Below are 22,290 nucleotides of genomic sequence, written 5' to 3' on the forward strand. Positions count from 1 at the left end.
ACAAACAGCAGTCACGTGGGCGCTGTGAGCTCTCACAATGTAGCGTCGTGCCGGCACGTGTGGCGCGGTGGACGCCCGCGCCCCGTCCCACGGACCGGAAGTGACGTTTGCTCGGTCCACGGCCTGACAGCAACCGACTGGGAACCATGACCGGAAGGTGTCCAGGTACGTGCTCCAATCGCGCCCCCCGGGAACAGGGCTCGGAGTCGATTGGGGGGGATTTGAGAGCAGCCTTCAACTTCCTGAAGCGAGGTTCCAAAGAGGCTGCAGAAAGGCTGTTCTCAGTGGTGACAGATGGCAGAACAAGGAGCAAAGGTCTCAAGTTGCGGTGGGAGAGGTCTAGGTTGGATATTAGGAAAAACTATTTCCCTAGGCGGGTGGGGAAACACTGGGATGGGTTCCCTAGGGAGGCAGTGGAGTCTCCATCCCTAGAGGTGTTTAAGTGTCGGCTTGACACAGCCCTGGCCGGGTTGATTTAGTTGGGATTGGTCCTGCCTAGCGCAGGGGGCTGGACTTGACCTTCTGAGGTCTCTTCCAGCTCTGTGGTTCTAGGATTCTGAGAGAGCGTCTGCACTGGCATGTGCTTTTACGCAAGAGCATCCGTGCCAGTGTGGACGCTCTCTTGCGCAATAAACTCCGACGGCCGTTTTAACCGTCGGCCTTTCTTGCGCAAGAAATTCCTGTTACCTGTCCGCACTGGCCTGTGCCGGAAGGGCTCTTGCGCAAGAGGCTTCTTCCTGAGCAGGAGCATCCTAGTTCTTGCGCCAGGAGCCCTGGTTGTACACAGGAGAAGGTCAGTTTCCTTGCGCAAGCACACACGGCCAGTGTAGACAGGCAGCAAGTTTCCGTGCAAGAGCGGCCGCTTTGGCGCGAGATGGCGCCAGTGCAGACACAGCCTCAGTGTTTTCAAACCGGACGCAGCCGAGGCAGCCCCCCCCCCAACCCGCCTCACGCTGCCCCGCTGCACTTTGTAAGGCAGCAGCAGCATCTGCCTGTCCCACACAAGCCCGCTGGGCAGTTGGGTGTGTGTGTGGGGGGGTATTTGGTGGGGGGGAGCTGACTGCTGGGGGTAGGGAGGAGCAGAGTGGGGGTTGGGGAGGAGCAGACTGAATGAAGAGTTTGGTGGGGGAGCAGAGTGGGGGGGGGGTTGGGGAGGAGCAGACTGAATGAAGAGTTTGGTGGGGGAGCAGAGTGGGGGGGTTTGGTGGTGCTGAAGTAGACTGCAGGAGGGGTTGGGGTGGAGTAGAGTGCAGGGGGGCAGAGTGGGGGGGTTGGGGAGGAGCAGACTGAATGAAGAGTTTGGTGGGGGAGCAGAGTGGGGGGGTTTGGTGGTGCTGGAGTAGACTGCAGGGGGGTTGGGGTGGAGTAGAGTGCAGGGGGGCAGAGTGGTGGGGGGAGCTGACTGCTGGGGGTAGGGAGGAGCAGAGTGGGGGGTTGGGGAGGAGCAGACTGAATGAAGAGTTTGGTGGGGGGAGCAGAGTGGGGGGGTTGGGGAGGAGCAGACTGAATGAAGAGTTGGTGGGGGGAGCAGAGTGGGGGGGGGGTTTGGTGGTGCTGGAGTAGACTGCAGGGGGGGTTGGGGTGGAGTAGAGTGCAGGGGGGGCAGAGTGGGGGGTTTGGGGGCAGAGTGGGGGGTTGGGGGGCAGACTACAGAGGGGTTTGGTGGGGGGCAGAGTGGGGGGCTGGGGGGCAGACTACAGGGGGGTTTGGTGGGGGGCAGAGTGGGGGGCTGGTGGGGGCCAGAGTGGGGGGTTGGGGGGCAGACTACAGGGGGTTTGGTGGGGGGGCAGAGTGGGGGGTTGGGGGGCAGACTACAGGGGGATTTGAGGGGGCAGAGTGGGGGGTTGGGGGGCAGACTACAGGGGGGATTGGTGGGGGGGTAGAGTGGGGGGCTGGGGGCAGAGTGGGGGTTGGGGGGCAGACTACAGGGGGGTAGTGGGGGGCAGACTACAGGGGGTTTGGTGGGGGCGCAGAGTGGGGGGTTGGGGCAGACTACAGGGGGGTTAGTGGGGGGCAGAGTGGGGCGTTGGGGGGCAGACTACAGGGGGGTTTGGTGGGGGGGCAGAGTGGGGGGTTGGGGGGCAGACTACAGGGGGGTTTGGTGGGGCAGAGTGGGGGCTGGGGGGTCAGAGTGCGGGGTTGGGGGCAGACTACAGGGGGGTTTGGGGGGCAGACTACAGGGGGGTTTGGTGGGGGGGTCAGAGTGGGGGGCTGGGGGCAGACTACAGGGGGGTTTGGGGGGGCAGAGTGGGGGGTTGGGGGGCAGACTACAGGGGGGATTGGTGGGGGGGCAGAGTGGGGGGTTGGGGGGCAGACTACAGGGGGGTTTGGTGGGGGGGCAGAGTTGGGGTTGGGGGGCAGACTACTGGGGGGTTTGGTGGGGGGCAGAGTGGGGGGTTGGGGGGCAGACTACTGGGGGTTTGGTGGGGGGCAGAGTGGGGGGTTGGGGGGCAGACTACAGGGGGGTTTGGTGGGGGGCAGAGTGGAGGGCTGGGGGTCAGAGTGCGGGGTTGGGGGCAGACTACAGGGGGGTTTGGTGGGGGGGTCAGAGTGGGGGGCTGGGGGCAGACTACAGGGGGGGTTTGGTGGGGGGGTCAGAGTGGGGGTTGGGGGGCAGACTACAGGGGGGTTTGGTGGGGGGGTCAGAGTGGGGGGCTGGGGGCAGACTACAGGGGGGTTTGGTGGGGGGGTCAGAGTGGGGGGCTGGGGCAGACTACAGGGGGGTTTGGTGGGGGGGCAGAGTGGGGGGTTGGGGGGCAGACTACAGGGGGTTTGGTGGGGGGGCAGAGTGGGGGGGTTGGGGGGTCCTGACGCCACAGGACAAGCCGGCTGGGCAGTTTGGGGGGGGGTCTCTGAGGCGGGGGGGCCGAGGGGAGCAGGGAAAGTAGCCGCGGTGGCTTGTGGGAAACGTTCCGTGCCCCAATCCGCAGCTCCCATGGGCTGTTCAATTTGGCGGGAGCAGCGGAAGTGACATCACAATCCAGCCGCTGATCCAGGGGTTGGTCTCGCGCGGTGTCACGCCCAGCGTGAGCGATGCATCCTGGGAGTTGTAGTTCCCGCAGTGCGGCCTCCCGGGGCGTGTCTCAGTGCGCCCCGCCCCAATCATAGCCACGCCCCTCCCGCCCCGGCCGTCATAGCCACGCCCAGCGTGTTCCAGCCTCTCCCCGCCCCCAACTGCATCGTAGGGCGCCCCCGCAGCGCTACTCAGGCCCCGCCCCCTGTCTGCCCCCGCCCCGCGATCCTCAGCCGCCCCCCGCTCTGCACAGCCCCCCCCCGACCTGCATCCCCCTCCCCCACCTTCCACCCGACCTGCATCAACTGCTCCATTCTACACCCCCCCCCCCCCAACCTGCACCTGTTACCCCCCCCCAGGCCATTCTACACCCCCCCACCCAACCTGCACCTGTTACCCCCCCCCCCAGGCCATTCTACACCCCCCACCCAACCTGCACCTGTTACCCCCCCGCAGGCCATTCTACACCCCCCACCCAACCTGCACCTGTTCCCCCCCCCAGGCCATTCTACACCCCCCACCCAACCTGCACCTGTTACCCCCCCAGGCCCATTCTACACCCCCCCACCCAACCTGCACCTGTTACCCCCCCCAGGCCATTCTACACCCCCCCACCCAACCTGCCCCTGTTACTCCCCCCAGGCCATTCTACACCCCCCACCCAAGCTGCACCTGTTACCCCCCCCCAGGCCATTCTACACCCCCCCACCCAACCTGCACCTGTTACCCCCCTACCCAACCTGCACCTGTTACCCCCCCAGGCCATTCTACACCCCCCCACCCAACCTGCACCTGTTACCCCCCCCCAGGCCATTCTGCACCCCCCACCCAACCTTCCCCTGTTACCCCCCTCAGGCCATTCTACACCCCCCACCCAACCACCCCCCACCCAACCTTCCCCTGTTACCCCCCTCAGGCCATTCTACACCCCCCACCCAACCTTCCCCTGTTACCCCCCTCAGGCCATTCTACACCCCCACCCAACCTGCACCTGTTACCCCCCACCAGGCCATTCTACACCTCCCCACCCAACCTGCACCTGTTACCCCCCCTAGTCCTTTCAACACCCCCCTCATAACCTGCACCTGTTACCCCCTCCAGGCCATTCTACACCCCCCACCCAACCTGCACCTGTTACCCCCCCCAGGCCATTCTACACCCCCCACCCAACCTGCACCTGTTACCCCCCCCAGGCCATTCTACACCCCCCCACCTCCAGTGCATGGAACACACCCCACCCGAGCTGCACTCTCCTCCCACCCCCTGTGCACTCAACACCTCAACCCAACCTGCACCCCCATTTTTTTCACTCTCCAGTCCATTCAAAACCCCTAGTCCAATGTACACCCCCATTTCCCCGCTTCCCAGTCCAACCTGCATCCCTAGCCCTATCTGCCCCCAGTGCATTCAACACCGTCAGCCCAACCCAACCCACACCCCCTTTCATCCCACCCCCAGTCTAACAGCACCCCCACTCCTTCTACCTTATCTGCGCTGCAGCCGATCCGGCACCTCCTTTCCCTCACTTCCCCAGTGCATTACAACACCCCCCAGCCAATCTTATCCCTCATGTGGGCCCTCCCTCGCTTCAACCATATTTTTAACCTTCCTCTCCACAATGTCAAACCAACATGTCCCCCCAGCCCCTTTCTCCATTCATGGGGTCTATCAGTCCCCCATTTTGCTCCCTGCAACACCCCCCAGCTCACCCTGACCTGTGTCTTATTCCTGCCCATCCCCCGTACGTGGGACCTCTCAGCTCCCTGTTGGCTTCCTTCCCAACCCGCACACCGTCCTCGCACACCCCTGTCTCGCCAGGTCTGCGACCTACCAGCCTCTGTGACTCAGAGACCAGGAACAGCTAAGAGGAGAGTTTGGAGAGGGAGTTCTCCAGGTAAAAGAGGAGTAACGACGGGACCCTTGTGGTAAGTGGCTGTCTGGAGTGTGTGTTTGTGTGTGTTTGTGGGGGGGGAGTTATTTGCAGTGTGCTGAGCTTGTGTTTGTCTGTTTGGTCTGTTTGGTTGGTTGGTTGGTTGGTTTGTTTGAAGGAGCTTCTAAAAGGTTTGAAATCTAGAAGCCTCTGTTAATTGGCTGAGCCTCAGTCAGGGGGAGGGGCTACCAGAGCTATATAAGCCTGTGACTCAGCGACCAGGACAGCTAACAGGAGAGTTTGGAGAGGGAGGTTAGAGGGCACTAGTGACTTCTGGCCTTCTTTAAAACATAACTCTTAGAATAATCTCTATTCCAGAGGTTTAAAAAGAATCCCAGTTTATACTTAAACTTATTCATTAGAAAAATGGAGACAGAAGCCCAGCAGCAGAGTGGGGGCTATCCTGTTTATTGTGTCTAGTGTAACATGTATGATTACCTGCCCTGTGGGTGGGTGGTGTATGTGTGCACCCGTTGCAAGGAGCTCCTGCCCCTCAGAGACCGAGTTCGGGCTTTGGAGGCCAGAGTGGCTGAACTGGAGGAGCTCAGAGAGTCAGAGAGCTATGTTGATGAGACTTTCCGGGACACTGTAGTACTGTCCCACCTCCAGTCTGAGAGCCCCAGTGCTCTTAAGGAGGATGAAAGTCTCAAGGGAAAAGAGCATTCAATGGGAGCAGAGGGAAACCATCCCGTAGTTGGGACCCTCCTCCCAGAGGATGTTGCGGTATCCTCTCGCACTGAGGATATCTCTGATGGGGAGGGAATGCCAGTTAGGAAGAGGCAGGTGTTAGTAGTGGGTGATTCGATCGTTAGAAACATAGATAGTTGGGTTTGTGATGACCGGGAGAACCGTATGGTCACTTGCCTGCCTTGTGCGAAGGTTGCGGATCTCAAAGATTTTGAGGAACAGCTAGCCAAAAACTCAAAAAACATTTTGTTATTTCTTTTTAAGTACATTAGAAGCAGGAAGCCTGCTACAAAACCTGTGAGTCCCCTAGATGATCGAGCTATAAAAGGAGCAATCAAGGAAGATAAATTCATTGCGGAGAAACTAAATGATTTCTTTGCTTCAGTCTTCACGGCTGAGGACGTTGGGGAGATTCCTGAATCTGCACCGTCCTTTGTGGGGGATGAATCTGAGGAACTGTCCCGGATTGAAGTGTCATTAGAGGAGGTTTTGGAACAAATAGAAAAACTTAATGTTAACAAATCTCCAGGACCGGATGGCATTCATCCAAGAGTTCTAAAAGAACTCAAATGGGAAATTCCTGGGCTATCATCTGTGGTTTGTAACCTATCCTTTAAATCGGCTTCCGTACCTAACGACTGGAAGGTAGCCAACGTGACACCAATATTTTAAAAGGGCTCTCGAGGCGATCCTGGCAATTACAGAGCGGTAAGTCTAACTTCAGTACCAGGCAAATTAGTTGAAACAATAGTAAAGAATAAAATTGTGAGGCATGTAGAAGAACATAATTTGTTGGACAAAAGTCAACATGGTTTCTGTAAAGGGAAATCATGTCTGCATGTTTGTTAACCCCTTCAGAGAACTCTAATAGATAAGACAAGGGGGATCCAGTAGATATAGTATACTTAGATTTTCAGAAAGCCTTTGACAAGGTCCCTCACCAAAGGCTCTTGTGTAAATTCCTTAGCCACGGGATAAGAGGGAAGGTCCTTTCTTGGATCGAGAACTGGTTAAAAGATAGGAAACAAAGGGTAGGAATAAATGGTAAATTTTCAGAATGGAGACGGGTAACTAGTGATGTCCCCCAAGGGTCAGTCCTGGGACCAATCCTTTTCAACTTATTCATAAATGATCTGGAGAAAGGGGTAAGCAGTGAGGTGGTAAAGTTTGCGGATGATACCAAACTGTTTAGGATAGTCAAGACAGAAGCAGACTGTGAGGGACTCCAAAAAGATCTCACCAAACGGAGTGATTGGGCAACAAAATGGCAAATGAAATGTAATATGGATAAGTGTAAAGTAATGCACATCGGGAAAAATAACCCCAGCTATACGTACAGTATGACGGGGGCTAATTTGGCTATGACAAATCAGGAAAGAGATCTTGGAGTTATCGTGGACAGTTCTCTGAAAACTTCCACACAGTGTGCAGCGGCGGTTAAAAAGGCAAATAGGATGCTAGGAATTATTAGGAAAGGGATAGAAAATAAGACCCAGAATATCTTACTGCCCCTGTATAAAACTATGGTACGCCCACATCTTGAATACTGTTGAGAAAGTAGAAAGGATTATACTGTAAGAGAAAGATGAATTATGCTGTAATAATTGAATAAGTGAAAGGAATACTGTTGGTCTCTGAACAGGAAGGAGAAAAGTATGTTAATGTTGTTTGTAGGTATGCAGATCAGAGTGCTAGCCAGAGTTAATAGGAAAAGGAACATTAGGTGTTAGGGAGAAAGCAATTGAGATGGACGGGAGATATGGACTGTGTGCTTGATGTGGAAATGAAGATACTTGACTAGCCTCCCACTAATTATGTGACGTTTTGCCCCTCTTTTAATCCTGTTAATTTTGACTTTCTTTTGACTGTATAAATCAAGGGGTTTGAACCTTGAATGGCACTCACATTTTCTGAGTGCATTTAGCAGAGCAGCTTTGCTAATAAAGAGAGCGGTCTGACAAATCTGAGTCCTTTCTGACTTTGACAATTTGGAGATCCCACCGAGATGGCAACCGTCTTCGCTGGAACTGTGTGATCCCTGACTGTCTTGCAGGATGACCGTGGTAGCCGGCACCTGGGCATTTGGCCGGAGCGGTTCTCTGCCAGAATGGAAAGGTGCACAACCACAGCGAAGTCTACGCCATCGAACCTGTTGGTTCCCGCTCTGTTCTGGTAGGGATCCCGGGATCTAACATCAGGACTCTGATCAGGTAATTATTTCTATGTTTTGTCCGGACTGAGGACTGTCTTGTCTCTGTGTCTATCCGTCTTCCCTGTGGTGTGAGTGAGTCTGGGAGCCATCCCTGTCCGGGGACTGGCTGACCAAGGGGCTCCTGTCCCCGCAGTCTGTGTGACTGGAATCTGCACAATTGCAGCCGCACCGCACCTTGGATAAAATCCTTGGAGTGAACGCAAGGGCGATTGAGGCAGTAGCCTGTGGGCTTCTTTTGTGTGTTGCACTGGGCACCGCTCTGACGAACCCGAATTTTCTCCTTGTGTGATTGGTGTATGAAGTCCTCCTGTATGGTTAAGCAGACGTCTAAGCAGGGATAGTTCCCTAAAGCGACCCCGGCTCAGTTTATATATTTTAGAAAGGGTCCAGACCCCTGTACATTTCTGGAAAAATGATCTAGATTGACTCTGGGGATCCCAAAACTCAGTGGCCACTGTTAGGATCTTGGAACAAAGACCAAGTGGACGTCTTAAAAGACAAACTTGGCCTTCCCAAAACTGAATTGGCTAGAGGAGAGGTAGATTGCTTCATGCAGTGGTGGGACGAGGCAAATCTTAGATGGACTGAATCGAAGCTCGCCTCCCTTAAAAATTCTAATTATAAGTAAAAAGCTTTATTGGAAACCTCCTCTCCCACCACCAGACCGAGCGCTTCCCTTTACCCCGTCCTCCGAGAAGACTCAGACCGGTCCCACTTGGAGCTATAAACCCTGGACCCACACGGCGCTCCACTCAATTGTAAAAGGTTTTCCAAAGCCCCAGGAAAACCCTACCAAATTTGCAGAGGAATTTTTGCTAGTGCGCAATGCCTATGAATCCTCTGAAGCAGACCTCCTGCAACTGTGTAAGCTACTTATAACCCCTAGCGAGCAAGAAAAAAAAAATGGCTCCTGATAGCAAATTGGCCCACCACTGAGCATCCTTCTAATTGACCAGACACTGGTCCTGACGCTGCCTACTGGAACAAATGTAAGAATCAAGCTAAGTGCCTGCATGAGGCCGTTCCCCAAGTATGGACTCCAAAAACCAACTGGACGGCCATACATTGCTGTAAACAGCAACAGAGAGAGAACCCAGGGAACTATCACACCCGACTGACTGATGGGGTTTTTTTTTTTTCTGCAACATTCTGGTATACAGCGACCGGGTGGACAGGGTGCCCTGGCGCATGCGTTTGTTAATGGCCTCCTACCTGCTATTGGCAGTATGTTAAAGCCAATAAGTGTTGGATGGGAGGCCAAGACCATGGACAAATTGCAAGCAGTGGCAGAGCATTGCCACAGCACTGTGGCCAGACAGCCTGCCTCCATATTATCCATCTTATTTGCCTCTCTAAAGCACAGGGCAGAGAAGAAGCAATAATATCAGCATAGTCTATGCTGGCTCATCTGATCCTGAGAAGCTGAAACACAAATATGTGGATAGAGAGTAGCTAAGTCAATAAGCTGGCCTCGAGGCTGCGGCTGGCATCTATGTTGATTCGAACACACACAGTCCCAGGAAGAGGAATTTCCCACTGAGAAAACAATGTCCTATACTTCAAAATTTAATCATCTCAATTCTCTCTTACAAGTGTAAATTAAGTTCACAACTCCCTTGTAAGAACTGGTCTCACAGCAGACAGACCAGCATCAATTGGCAATTAAGATAAGAAAGAGAAATACGTGACCCCATGATTATAAAAGATGGGCCCAGCACACACTCACTTTGAGTGTCATTCTACCCTCTACCTGCTGGTCGGGTTAGGTGTTTGACCTCCCGAGGTTCTATGGGGACGCCCACCTCGTATTTTCGTCTTTCCTAGGAATTGAGGGACCGGCCCTGGCCTGACATGCTGGAGTCGAGAGGCACAGAAGGGGGTAAAAATGGTACCTGGATGTGGTCCTCTGTCTTAAGTGTACACATAGAAAGAGTAAGCTGTTACTTGGTACCATTATTTCTATTTTTCTATCTTTATCTTCTTTGTAACCATTTTTAAGACCTATATTTTGCTAATAGTTAAGAAATAGAGCAATAGCCATTGTAACCATATGATTTATAAGCTTCTTTAATAAACCTGTAACTGTTTAAGCTTTAACCTGACTCCTTCAGTTGCTGTAACAGAACCAAGCACAATTTAAAAGAACTTCAGCCGGTCTAAAGGGACAGTTATAGGAAGAGCTTGGGCGTTTGGATCTGTGTCACTCCCAGGTGACAGGACCCACTGGGGCATCTTTCAGTCTTTCCTCAAGGCTGCCCGCTGCGAAGGAATTATGGAATTCTAGCAGCTGAAATCTAAGATGTAATAAGCTCTTCCTATATAACGGGGCGTCTGTTGGCCTGCTGGCCACCCTCTGCGATGGGACCCCGGTCCTAGCAGTAAAGGCACGGACGTTAAAACCTTTTCTCGGAAACATACACACACACACTGCCCTGACCGTCGGCTGACAGAATTGGCGTAGTCGGCAGGATTGTGCTACTGGTTCACATACAGCAACATGAAGCCTGTCATGATAGACATGGATTTTAGTGGTATAGAGAAAGGGTTTGCCCAGGAAGGTTGGGGCAACCCAAAATGGGATAGAGAAATGTTAGAAAAGGATTGGGGAAATCCTGAGAAGTTGTGGGTGCAGTTCTGTAAGTATAGAACTGCCTGCAAGCTAAAGAATGGGACAAAGCCTGAGTCTGTGGAAAGGAGCCACTTTCCATTTAGCAAGGAAAACAGGATCAGGCCCAGGCAAGCAGGCAGAAAAAGGAAAACAGGATCAGGCCCAGACAAGCAGGCAGGTAACAGATAAGATTGAAAGCCTTGTGGTAGAAACTGAGAAAAAAAGGCAGTAAGTACTGGAAATCTAAGTCCTTAAGCATACTTACAAGAGTAATATCTGAAACAATGCCAGTTTTTATTTTAGAGATAAGAAAGTGTTTTAAGAAAAGAGAATCAGAGAATTTAAACTCTGCAGAGAATGGAGAGCAAATGCAGTTGTGCAAATGCTAAAATGGTGTAGATAGAAAACTGTGGTTTCTTTACAGTCATTCTGAAGGAAAAATGGGCCCTTTTTCCAAAGGAATGTCTGTAAATAATCCAGGCAAATTTGACTCAAATCTGTACATTTGATTAGAGAGACTGCTAAAAGAACTCTAAAGAGAGGGGGTTCTATTGGAACTGAACTACCCCAATGAATAAAAAGGGAATGTAATTGTTGTATAGCTATGTAGAAATAGTGTAAGAAAGGTTCAGAGAGAATGTATGTGTATCTGTGTGTAGATATATATATATATATATAGTGTAAATAATATGAAGTTTTCAAGGTCCAGTAATCTTGTTTGTAGGTTTGGTAAATTGGTTTGGTAAGACCATTTTAGTCCAAGTTGTTTAATGAAGGTACAGGAAAACTGTAAGCATAAAGAAAGAGTTACACTATATGCAAAGTTTAATGTGGCTAAGTAATGTTGTAAACAAAGATTGCACATTTTCCTGTAAACTATAGAATGAGTAAAAAAACTGCAAACAGACTAAAATGCTGTGAAAGCTCCAAGAGCCACAACAGGTTGTGATTTCCTTTGTGATGTAAATGCCCTAGCTGGCAGCACAAAGAAGCTTTGCAGGTAATAGAGATCAGAAAGTTCAAATTGTAACCCTCCAGAAAGAAAAAAAAAAAAAAGGAGGTACTGGTATTGCTATTTTAGTCCCAATAAGAGGTTGGGTATACTAAAACAGTTTAAATGTAAGTAGTCTTTTAAGAAGGCAGAGAGAAGACTGAGACAATTGGCATTTGTAAAGATGTTACCCCTTTTGAACACAATCTTGCAAAGGTTCGGGCATAGCCCTTGGTCTGATCAAGTGTTAATTGCTGTCCATACAATTTCAGACCTACAAGACAAATTAACTAACTACTTGTGTATATGTAAACCCTCAACTTCAAAGGAGAGGGAAACAGCTTCAGCTTTTGTCTTCTGTGGAAAACCTGTAAAGAGGTGTTCTTCAAAATTGGCTGATACCTCTGCTGCAGACATAGAGAGGTAGAAATGCATGTCCCTCAGTACCCAGACAAAGCTAGATTCCCTTAAGGATGGGTGCTGAGAGTTAAAGCAACTCTCAGATTTATTTTTTGTTTTCCTTCCCTCAGGAATATGTTTAAGAAAAGGGCCAGGAGGTATGAGGCTTAGTAAACAAGCTCACCCTCCTTACCAAATTAATAGTGGACAAACCTGTCTCATTGGGAAAAGTCATTTAGCATGTGAAAAGGGGAAGGCAAAAAGTTTGGAGCCCTATATGGACATAGTTGAAGGAATAAGGAAAGTAAAGCAGACATTGAAAGTTACTAGGAATGTCCTTTGAAAGGACAAAGCAAGTGATTTAAGGGAGTGTGAAGATAAAAGGTGGACTCCATGGGAGTGTGGAAGGAATTAAGTGATGGTTGTAATATGTGAAGGGAAATCTTGTTTTAAAAATGACACCTTGTTTCTTTGCAGCCTCTTCCTTAAGCACTGTGCAAACGATCTATGAAAAGAAGCAATCAAATGTAAACATTTTGTCTATGGACACTTTTGTTAAATCTGCAAAGGACAATTAGGGATTCTACTGAAACTTAATTGGTTAACTGCATAAAAGAATGAGCTCTATATATTGTAACTATTTTGTGGATTTCAAATTAACTAGTTTTATTTTGTTTTGGATAATGTCCTCTTGCTTAAAATTGCAAACAGACAAGGCACAAATTGGTTAGTGCTTCTGTTGGGCATTCAACTCTTAAGGACATTTAACTTTCTAGAAACCAAATTATTAGTTTAGAAATTCAAGCTTTGAAACTTAACTGTCTTTTTCAAGGCTGAGTTGATAACACTTTTGGCTTGCTTTTAAATTCAACATTATATGTGAATACAGGCTGCCTGGCTATTTCAAAGGAAAGTGGACAGGGAAGGCTGTTGCTGTCTCAGCAGACATATCCACCGCACCCCTGACCACAAACATAGAAGGAACAGCTCAACTTGCAGAGCTGGCAGCAATCAATTAGCTTGTGAGGCAAGGGCCAGTACCATAGATTGGAATATTGGAAATGGATATACCAGCATGCAACCCCACATGCCTTAAGCATAAGTCATGTGTCCAAAAGAATAATACTCTAGCTGCACAGTTAAATAACCTAGCAGATGCAGCAATACAAATTTTTGCTGCCCAGGTGGATTGGGAACGCCTGTACATTTGGCTACATGAAACCTTGGGACACACAGAAAGCGATGAGCCAGTGCGGTAGGCACATGCCAGGGGGTGGCCTATCACCCACAAACAAGCCAAAGATCTGGTACAAGCTTGCACCCTATGTGCTGAACTCAAGGAAACATATAACAGAAGGGCAATGGTTTGCCAGACTAAGAGATGGAAAAGCACTATGGGCAACCTGGCAAGTAGATTATATTGGTACACTACCCACCAGTAAGCAAGGGTGAAAGTATGTTTTAACTGGAGTGGAAATTGTTTCAGGAATTGGTTTTACTTACTCAACCCCAGTGGCAACAGGGTTGTTTACAGTCATGAGACTAAACGGCTTAATAGCCCTGTCCCAACACCCCAGTTTGGGAACACAAATCCATTCACTGCACTCCTACAAGGGAAAAGGAGTCTGGAACACCAATAACCATTACTGAGGCTTGGATTGTATCCAAGACCGGCAAACCTTATGTTTTATCACAGGAAACTGAGGCAATATCCCTGAACAGCGCTCCAATGGGATGGATCCCTCCCAATGCTGGTGTGGATCCGGGAAACCACCATGAACTTTTGTATATATATATATATACACCGCTTGCTGTTGTAAGCGCTTGCAACCACTGTTGTTAGGTACAGACTATTGAAATGAGACATGGCACTCCAATTCGCCATGGTCTTCTTCCTCATCCCAACTGCTACTGCTGTACCAGAACACCTTACTTGACTCCTCCACTGGACTGGGAATCGAGTTTGTCCCTCTCAGCCCAAATGACTGGTGAAACAAGAGTGACATCTTCAGATGGGGACCGGTATGGTTCGATGACAGCGACTACCGCAGTCCTCAAAATAACTTTGGGGGGAGGCAAGGGAAGTGGCAACGAACGGTATGGGATAAGACATGCTGTAACTAAGAATGTAAATAACTCATGGCTAAATTGGTTAGCCCAACAGCTAAAACTTTCCTTAACTCCTTTCCTACACTCTATTATGATCACTGTTTTAATTGTTTTGATTGTTGTACTCCTTTTCTGCATAACCCTATGTATTGTGCAATGCCTAGATAATGTAGCTATCTCTTGTGTGCACATTTGATACACAGCACCAGGAAAGATCCCTAGTCAATTCCTAGATCCTAAACCCTCTAATCAGGCCATTGGGTAATTTAAAATTCCTCCAAGGTGGGCAAGAGGCACTGGCAAGCCACCATCTTGCATTCCTGGGATGTGGTGTGTCGTATCAGGGGGTGGAATGTGGCCAGACAGCCTGCCTCCATATTATCCATCTTATTTGCCTCTCTAAAGCACAGGGCAGAGAAGAAGCAATAATATCAGCATAGTCTATGCTGGCTCATCTGATCCTGAGAAGCTGAAACACAAATATGTGGATAGAGAGTAGCTAAGTCAATAAGCTGGCCTCGAGGCTGCGGCTGGCATCTATGTTGATTCGAACACACACAGTCCCAGGAAGAGGAATTTCCCACTGAGAAAACAATGTCCTATACTTCAAAATTTAATCATCTCAATTCTCTCTTACAAGTGTAAATTAAGTTCACAACTCCCTTGTAAGAACTGGTCTCACAGCAGACAGACCAGCATCAATTGGCAATTAAGATAAGAAAGAGAAATACGTGACCCCATGATTATAAAAGATGGGCCCAGCACACACTCACTTTGAGTGTCATTCTACCCTCTACCTGCTGGTCGGGTTAGGTGTTTGACCTCCCGAGGTTCTATGGGGACGCCCACCTCGTATTTTCGTCTTTCCTAGGAATTGAGGGACCGGCCCTGGCCTGACATGCTGGAGTCGAGAGGCACAGAAGGGGGTAAAAATGGTACCTGGATGTGGTCCTCTGTCTTAAGTGTACACATAGAAAGAGTAAGCTGTTACTTGGTACCATTATTTCTATTTTTCTATCTTTATCTTCTTTGTAACCATTTTTAAGACCTATATTTTGCTAATAGTTAAGAAATAGAGCAATAGCCATTGTAACCATATGATTTATAAGCTTCTTTAATAAACCTGTAACTGTTTAAGCTTTAACCTGACTCCTTCAGTTGCTGTAACAGAACCAAGCACAATTTAAAAGAACTTCAGCCGGTCTAAAGGGACAGTTATAGGAAGAGCTTGGGCGTTTGGATCTGTGTCACTCCCAGGTGACAGGACCCACTGGGGCATCTTTCAGTCTTTCCTCAAGGCTGCCCGCTGCGAAGGAATTATGGAATTCTAGCAGCTGAAATCTAAGATGTAATAAGCTCTTCCTATATAACGGGGCGTCTGTTGGCCTGCTGGCCACCCTCTGCGATGGGACCCCGGTCCTAGCAGTAAAGGCACGGACGTTAAAACCTTTTCTCGGAAACATACACACACACACTGCCCTGACCGTCGGCTGACAAGCACTCTAAAAGGGAAAGAGGAGCAGTCCTCACAAAAGCTAATGGCTCTACAAATACAGCATTATTCAGGGCAGGGCAGACAGTACCGGGAACGGGGAGGGTACCAAGAACAGGGATGAGGTCGGAGAAGGGGTCATGGGACTGGGTTTTTGGGATTTAGAGGTTTCAGCTCCGGTCATATTCACCCTGCGGGAACAAGACATTATTGTCCCGTGTTCCAGTGCTGTAACACCCCTATCCTCCCAGTTCGAAAGGCTGATGGGAAATCATGGCTGTTTGTTCAGGATCTTCAAGCCATTAACTGCATTGTTGTACCCACCTTTCCTGTAGTCCCTAACCCAGCAACTATTCTGGCTTCTATCCCGCCAGATGCAACTCCTTTTACTGTTGTTGATCTGTGTTCTGCTTTCTTTTCTGTCCCGGTTCACCCTAAGTCCCAGTATCTTTTTGCCTTTTCTTACAAGGGGCAGCAGTACACATGGACCATGCTTCCCTAGGGGTACACAGAAAGCCCGTCTTACTTTTCCCAAGCATTAGCCAGAGACCTCGTTGACCTGGTCTTCCCCTCTGGGTCCACATTGGTCCAATATGTAAATGATCTACTCCTCTGTTCCCCTTCATTATCGGCCTCAGAAACCGGCTCTCTAGTGCTTCTCACTGCCCCCACCTTAGGGTTACCTAACTACTCTAAGCCTTTTACTCTTTTCTGCCACGAGCAATCTGGTTGTGCACTTGGGGCTCTTACTCAGGAGCATGGTGACAAAAATCATCCAGTGGCCTATTTCTCTGCCACCTTGGACCCTGTTGCCCAGGGTTTACCCCCCTGCCTGCGTGCTGTGGCTGCCGCGGCACGCCTAGTCGAAATGGCTGAGTCCCTTGTCCTCTGCTCTCCTCTTTCTCTCATGGTCCCCCGCTCTATAGAAACTCTCCTGCTACAACGTAATACAGCTCACCTTTCCTCCGCCCGCCTCACTAGGTACGAACTTTTCCTGCTTTCGGCTTCGCATATCACCATAAAGCGCTGTTCTCAGTTGAACCCTGCCACTCTCCTTCCTCTGTCTGATGACGGTGAACCCCACGACTGCCTTGCAGCTGTCTCTGCTGTCACCGTCCCGCGCCCCGACCTTTCTGATGTCCCCCTCTCTAACTCCGACCTTGTGTTAGTCACTGACGGTTCCTGCTTTAGAGATAGCCAAGGTCGTCTCCTTGCAGGATATGCTGCGGTATCGCTCTCTGAAACCCTAGAAGCTGCGCCGTTACCTTCTGTGACAGCGCAAGTCGCTGAACTAGTTGCCCTAACCCGCGCTTGCTTTCTGGCTGACGGGCACTCCGCCACCATTTATACTGATTCTCGTTACGCTTTTGGGGTTGTACATGACTTTGGCACCCTCTGGCAAGCTCGGGGTTTCCTTACCTCTGCTGGTGCCCCTATCAAGAATGGCCCCTACATTGCTGCTCTCCTGTATGCAGTTTTACTCCCATCTGCATTAGCTATTGTTAAGTGCCCTGGCCACTCCACAGCAGATGCTGATGTTGCTAAGGGTAATGCTGCCATAGAACCTTCCCCCGGTGCGTTTCTCGGTTCCCTTTCTGTTTCTGTACCACCGCCGTCCCTTTCTGACCTCACCCTGCTCCAAGACTCTGCCCCAGGAGCAGAAAAAGACTCCTGGGTCGCCCCGGGTTGCTCTCTATACCCCGATTCCCGTCGGTGCTCGCCTACTGGTACCTTTGTGGCCCCCTTTTCACTCTACCCCTCTCTGGCCGCCCTGCTTCACGATGTTTCGCATGTCGGAAAGGAGGGGATGGTCTCTGCTGTAACTAAGGCAGGATGGTGAGCCCCACATTTCAGCTGTTTTGCAGCCAGCCACTGTACCGCCTGTACCACTTGCCAAAGCTACAATGTTGGCAAACCTGTAAAGGTAGCTCAAGGGTTCTGGGGCCTGCCCCAAGCACCGTTCTTGCATTGGCAGCTTGATTTTGTACAAATGCCTAAGTGTCAACGATATGAATTTATTTTGGTTATGGTATGCTTATTTTCGGGTTGGATTGAAGCCTTTCCTTGTCGCAAAGCTGATTCACTGTCTGTTGCCAAATGTTTGTTAAATCATATTATGCCTGCAAAAGGAATTCCTGCCACTCTGTCCAGTGACCGGGGTACACATTTTACTGGACAACTTGTTCAGCACCTGGATCGTGTGTTACATGTCACACACCTGCTGCACTGTCCCTACCACCCACAGAGCGCAGGTGCAGTTGAAAAATGAAATGGTGTGATTAAAAAAATAAGCTTGCAAAAAATTTTGTGACTCTACAGGGTTAAGCTGGCCAGCAGCCTTACCGTTGGCTCTTATGGAAATTCAATCCACCCCATCCCAAAGACTTACATTAAGTCCTTTTGAAATTGAGAACAATGGCTACCATTACTCCAGTCTCAGACGTGAACTTGACTCGCAGTATACTCCTTCAGTACTGCAAGGGACTAATGCAAGCTGTAAGTCACTTCCATTCACAGGTTCAAGCTGCCTGGCCGACGGACCCCACCTCTGATGCCTGTCACGCTCTCGAGACAGATGATTGGGTCTACGTACGACACCACCATCAAACACGCCTTGGAACCCCGGTGGAAGGGCCCGCATCAGGTGCTGCTCAGTACCCAGACGGCTGTTAAGCTATCCGGCATCCCAGCATGGATACAGGCTTGGCAGTGTAAGAAGGCTCCACCCCCTGCGGACCAATCATCGCCTCAGGACCACGCAGAGTCAATTTTTACTCCAGAAGAAGACGTAGAGGAATAGCCTGCAATACCTTACAACCTACGTTCGCGTAAGGGTTGCCTGAAGCAGATGAGGACCAAAAGGAAGGCCCAGGAAGAAGCAGTAGTGAGCCTAGCGCCTGCTGCCTGGTGGACATAAAACCGTGACTGCGGTTCCCTCAGCTGAGGTTGCCAGAACCAAAAGGGTCTTGCCTCCAACATGTGCCTCTGGTGGGGCCTTTTCCTCCGCCACTGGTGTCTTAAGGTCTGGGGAATCCACAATGACAATTCTTTTATCCACCAGCAAGTATGGATCGCTCAGACCCTTAATATCTCTAATTGCTGGGTCTGCAGCCACATCCCAGCCCACTCGCAAGCTGGTTCCTGTCTTGGCAATCCCACTTAATTCCCCAGGCCTCACCGGAGGACCTCATCCGTTTAACAAGACATGGAACAGTAATGACACTTGGGAAGTAGTGGGAATCAATGTATCTAAATGGATAAGTGTGGAGGAGGGAAAAGGTCACTGGTGTTGGGTGTGGAATGGGACGGGGCTGAATCTGGGGAGGAGCAGTTGTCTAAGATCGGAGAATGAAATCACTCTCATGCTCCCCCTACAGCCACCCTAGTGAGAACAGTACAATCTTTCAATGCCATGCAAATAACACCACTCCCCGTAAGGAGAATCACCGTGTGAGAATCACTGCGGGACAAAAGCCAGTTAACTGGTCGGGTATCTGTTATCCGGCCCTACTCTTCCCACAATTCTGAGCGTTAGAGTCCTTCCCACGAGAACGCCTCCGTCATTTTAGGTGAAAAAGAAGGGACTTGTAAGATGCCCAACGGTATGTGAATCACATAAGCCCCTTAGCTTGGGAAGAGACTATTGGTGGTTCCTTTATCCCATTTGGGGGAGTAATACATCATGCAAAAAGACTTCTGAGCTTACAAGCAGTAGTTGAAATCATGGCAAATGAAACTGGAGACAGTTTAAGGGCCCTGGCCAAAGAAACAGGAGCGATCCGACAGGTGGCCCCTGTGGGGAAAATCCAATAACTCCAATTGTGTCTAAGGGGGGACTGTGCAGAAATCATAACTCTCTAAAAGAAAACTGCTGGAAGGGTTAAAAAGTTTTCCAGGCCTCTCTCCCTGTAACAGAGAGAAATCAAATTAGCTCTAATCAAAGACCCTTACAAATGACTCTCTCAAATTCATGGAGACTCCTAGTCTGTCACAATTTGTCATGTAAACCCTTATCTTTGTCACGGTTTGCCTTGTAGACTCCTCCACTCAAGTTCTCATGTGGCTTTGTGTACTGTAAAACTTACTTCTAGCACTCCTGGGGGGAACAGAAGTCTCAGAGTGCTTCTGCTGAGACTTTGAGATGTTAAAGAAGAACAATCCACAACTGAACTGTCTAAGCATTCTGTATATAGGATACCTGAATCTGTCTGTCAGGGCTGCTGCTTCACTCTTGGAAGTGACAGCCTGCATGCATGCATCATAAAGTTTTCCCTTCTAGGTTTCTCTCCTGCCTCACTGATTTGACCTCCGGCCTCGGAACCTTCTGGGGGCTCTGTACCCCAGGGGAGCGAGATTTCCCCCTTCACCCCCCAAAACCGTCAGGCATTGGCTATAGTTCTGGCAGCAAAAGGAGGGACCTGAGCTCTCATTGGCAAAGAATGTTGTGTGTGTATATATACCTGACAACACCAATGATGTAATAGATCGCGCTAGCCCCTTGGAACAGATTGCGTACCTTCCCCACGAAGAGCCAAGTTCCCTGTGGAAATGGCTAAGTAACTTGTCCAATTTCTCTGGGGTAGGAAACTGGTTGTTTCAGGGAGCCCTGACTATCCTATTTGGGATCTTAATGATTTTTGTATGTTTTCAGTTAATCTCCTGTTGTATCCAAAACTGTGCAAGACATGTCACACAGCTAGCCACCCCTCACCAGAGTGCTAATCTGATGATTTTAAATATCACTGATGAACAGGGAGACAAAGAACGGTTAATGTATGGAACCCAGTAATTGTTGGTCATAGGCATGGCTTGACCAAAAGGAGGGATTGTGAAGGTAGAAAGAATTATACTGTAAGAGAGAGATGAATTATGCTGTAATAATTGAATAAGTGAAAGCAATACTGTTGCTCTCTGAACAGGAAGAAGAAAAGTATGTTAATGTTGTTTCTAGGTATGCAGATCAGAGTGCTAGCCAGAGTTAATAGGAAAAAGAACATTAGGTGTTAGGGAGAAAGCAATTGAGATAACCAAGGAGACATGGACAGGGGATTGCTGTGTGCTTGATGTGGAAATGAAGATACTTGACTAGCCTCACACTAATTATGTGAAGTTTTGCCCCTCTTTTAATCCTGTTAATTTTGACTGTATAAATCAAGGGGTTTGAACCTTGTATGGCACTCACATTTTCTGAGTGCATTTAGCAGAGCAGCTTTGCTAATAAACAGAGCGGTCTGGCAAATCTGAGAGTCCTGTCTGACTTTGACACTGCGTACAGATGTGGTCTCCTCACCTCAAAAAAGATATTTTGGCCTTGGAAAGGGTTCAGAAAAGGGCAACTAAAATGATTAGGGGTTTGGAACGGGTCCCATATGAGGAGAGGTTAAAGCGACTGGGACTTTTCAGTTTAGAAAAGAGGAGACCGAGGGGGGATATGATAGAGGTCTATAAAATCATGAGTGGTGTGGAGAGGGCAGATAAAGAAAAGTTATTTATTAGTTCCCATAACAGAAGAACTAGAGGACACCAAATGAAATTAACGGGTAGCAGGTTTAAAACTAATAAAGTGTTTCACGCAGCGCGTAGTCAACCTGTGGAACTCCTTGCCAGAGGAGGCTGTGAAGGCTGGGACTATAACAGAGTTTAAAGAGAAGCTAGATAATTTCATGGAGGTCAGGTCCATAAAAGGCTATTAGCCACAGGATAGAAATGGTGTCCCTGGCCTCTGTTCATCAGAGGCTGGAGAAGGATGGCAGGAGACAAATCGCTTGATCATTGTCTTCGGTCCACCCTCTCCAGGGCACCTGGTGCTATGTTCTTATGTAGATGGTATCATGAGTCCACGAAAGCTCATGATCCTAGCTACATTGTTTGTTAGTCTATAAAGTGCTACCAGACCATTTGCTGTTGTTGTTTTTCTTTTATTTCCAGCTGCTATGAACTAGCATCCCGTGGCTACCTGTCACCCCTTCAGTCATGACAGCATTTTAGTGTTTAAGACGGTATTATCTAGGGTTATTTTTAGTTACTACTTATGCTTAAGGCCTTTTCCGCCTTGTGTCTTTATTTGGCTCGAGTACTGTCTTACAGGCTCATTGCATTATTGCCTTCGATATAAATTAAGCATCACCTAGCAAATAGTTAGTCCTGCAGGCACCAGTGCTAAGGGGGACTGGAAGTTCTTACTGTAGTCTCTAATACAGCGTTTCTCAAACTGGGTCGCAAGCCCCAGGGGGGTCGTGAGCAATTTGGGGGGGGGGTTGCAGCTGGATTGGGTTTTTCACTTGTGACCCCTCTCCCCTGGGCTGTGAAGAGCGGCAGGGCGGCGGAAGGCAGCTGCCAGCAAGCCGCACAGCGTGGCCGGGGCCATGGGACTTCAGGAGTGTGGCTCAGCTGCAGGAGGCAGCAAGGCAGCGGGAGAGTGGATGCGGAGCAGAAAAGAGGCACAGAGGAGAAAGAGATGAGGGAAAGGAGCCTGCAGGGGGGAGGGCGTTAAGGACTGCACGTGCCATGAAGGAACCCCAGGAGGGCAAGGAGTCTGGTGAGAAGGGGGGGAGGAAGCGACCCAGGGCAGTGAGGGTGGGTGGCCACACAAATTGGTTTAGCATTTTATGGGGTGGTGGTATCACCAATGTTGAGAACCCCTGCTGTAATCCATGTTCCAGCAATCACTTACATGAGTTTAACATCACGTTTTTATGTATGTTTTACCCTAGAAATACTCAAGCCTTTTACTTTGGAAATAAATCTAAATGCCTGGTGTTCTGTTCATATTCTTTTGCACGGGTGTTGCAGTTTATTCATATTTAAGAGCTTCTGTTTTAATTTATTGCTCACCATTTTAGAGTTAGA

At 49.5% G+C, this 22,290-nt stretch overlaps 1 protein-coding gene across 3 annotated transcripts; it reads left to right on the plus strand.

Moving 5' to 3' along the window:
• Positions 1–4,552: 4,552 nt before the first annotated feature.
• On the plus strand, positions 4,553–18,302 carry LOC142825565 (uncharacterized). Of its 3 annotated transcripts, XR_012899963.1 has the most exons (3): positions 4,968–6,338; positions 7,684–7,840; positions 17,959–18,302. XR_012899963.1 is itself a non-coding variant. In XM_075917422.1 (2 exons), exon 1 carries the CDS (start codon positions 5,370–5,372, stop codon positions 6,300–6,302), a length of 933 nt encoding a protein of 310 aa, XP_075773537.1. In that variant the 5' UTR covers positions 4,968–5,369; the 3' UTR covers positions 6,303–6,338; positions 7,684–7,999. The 3 variants fall into 3 exon arrangements, 1 of the variants encoding a protein (XP_075773537.1); XR_012899964.1 differs by lacking the exons at positions 4,968–6,338; positions 17,959–18,302 and adding an exon at positions 4,553–4,938 and having other exon boundaries at positions 7,684–7,999; XM_075917422.1 differs by lacking the exon at positions 17,959–18,302 and having other exon boundaries at positions 7,684–7,999.
• Positions 18,303–22,290: the final 3,988 nt, after the last annotated feature.

Source organism: Pelodiscus sinensis, unplaced genomic scaffold (genome assembly GCF_049634645.1).
Source record: "Pelodiscus sinensis isolate JC-2024 unplaced genomic scaffold, ASM4963464v1 ctg152, whole genome shotgun sequence".
In the NCBI taxonomy this organism is placed as follows: Eukaryota; Metazoa; Chordata; order Testudines; family Trionychidae; genus Pelodiscus; species Pelodiscus sinensis.

What these genes read in the sequence shown, in the direction of transcription:
- LOC142825565 (XM_075917422.1), top strand. Translation starts at nt 5,370, where the DNA reads ATGTATGATTACCTGCCCTGTGGGTGGGTGGTGTATGTGTGCACCCGT.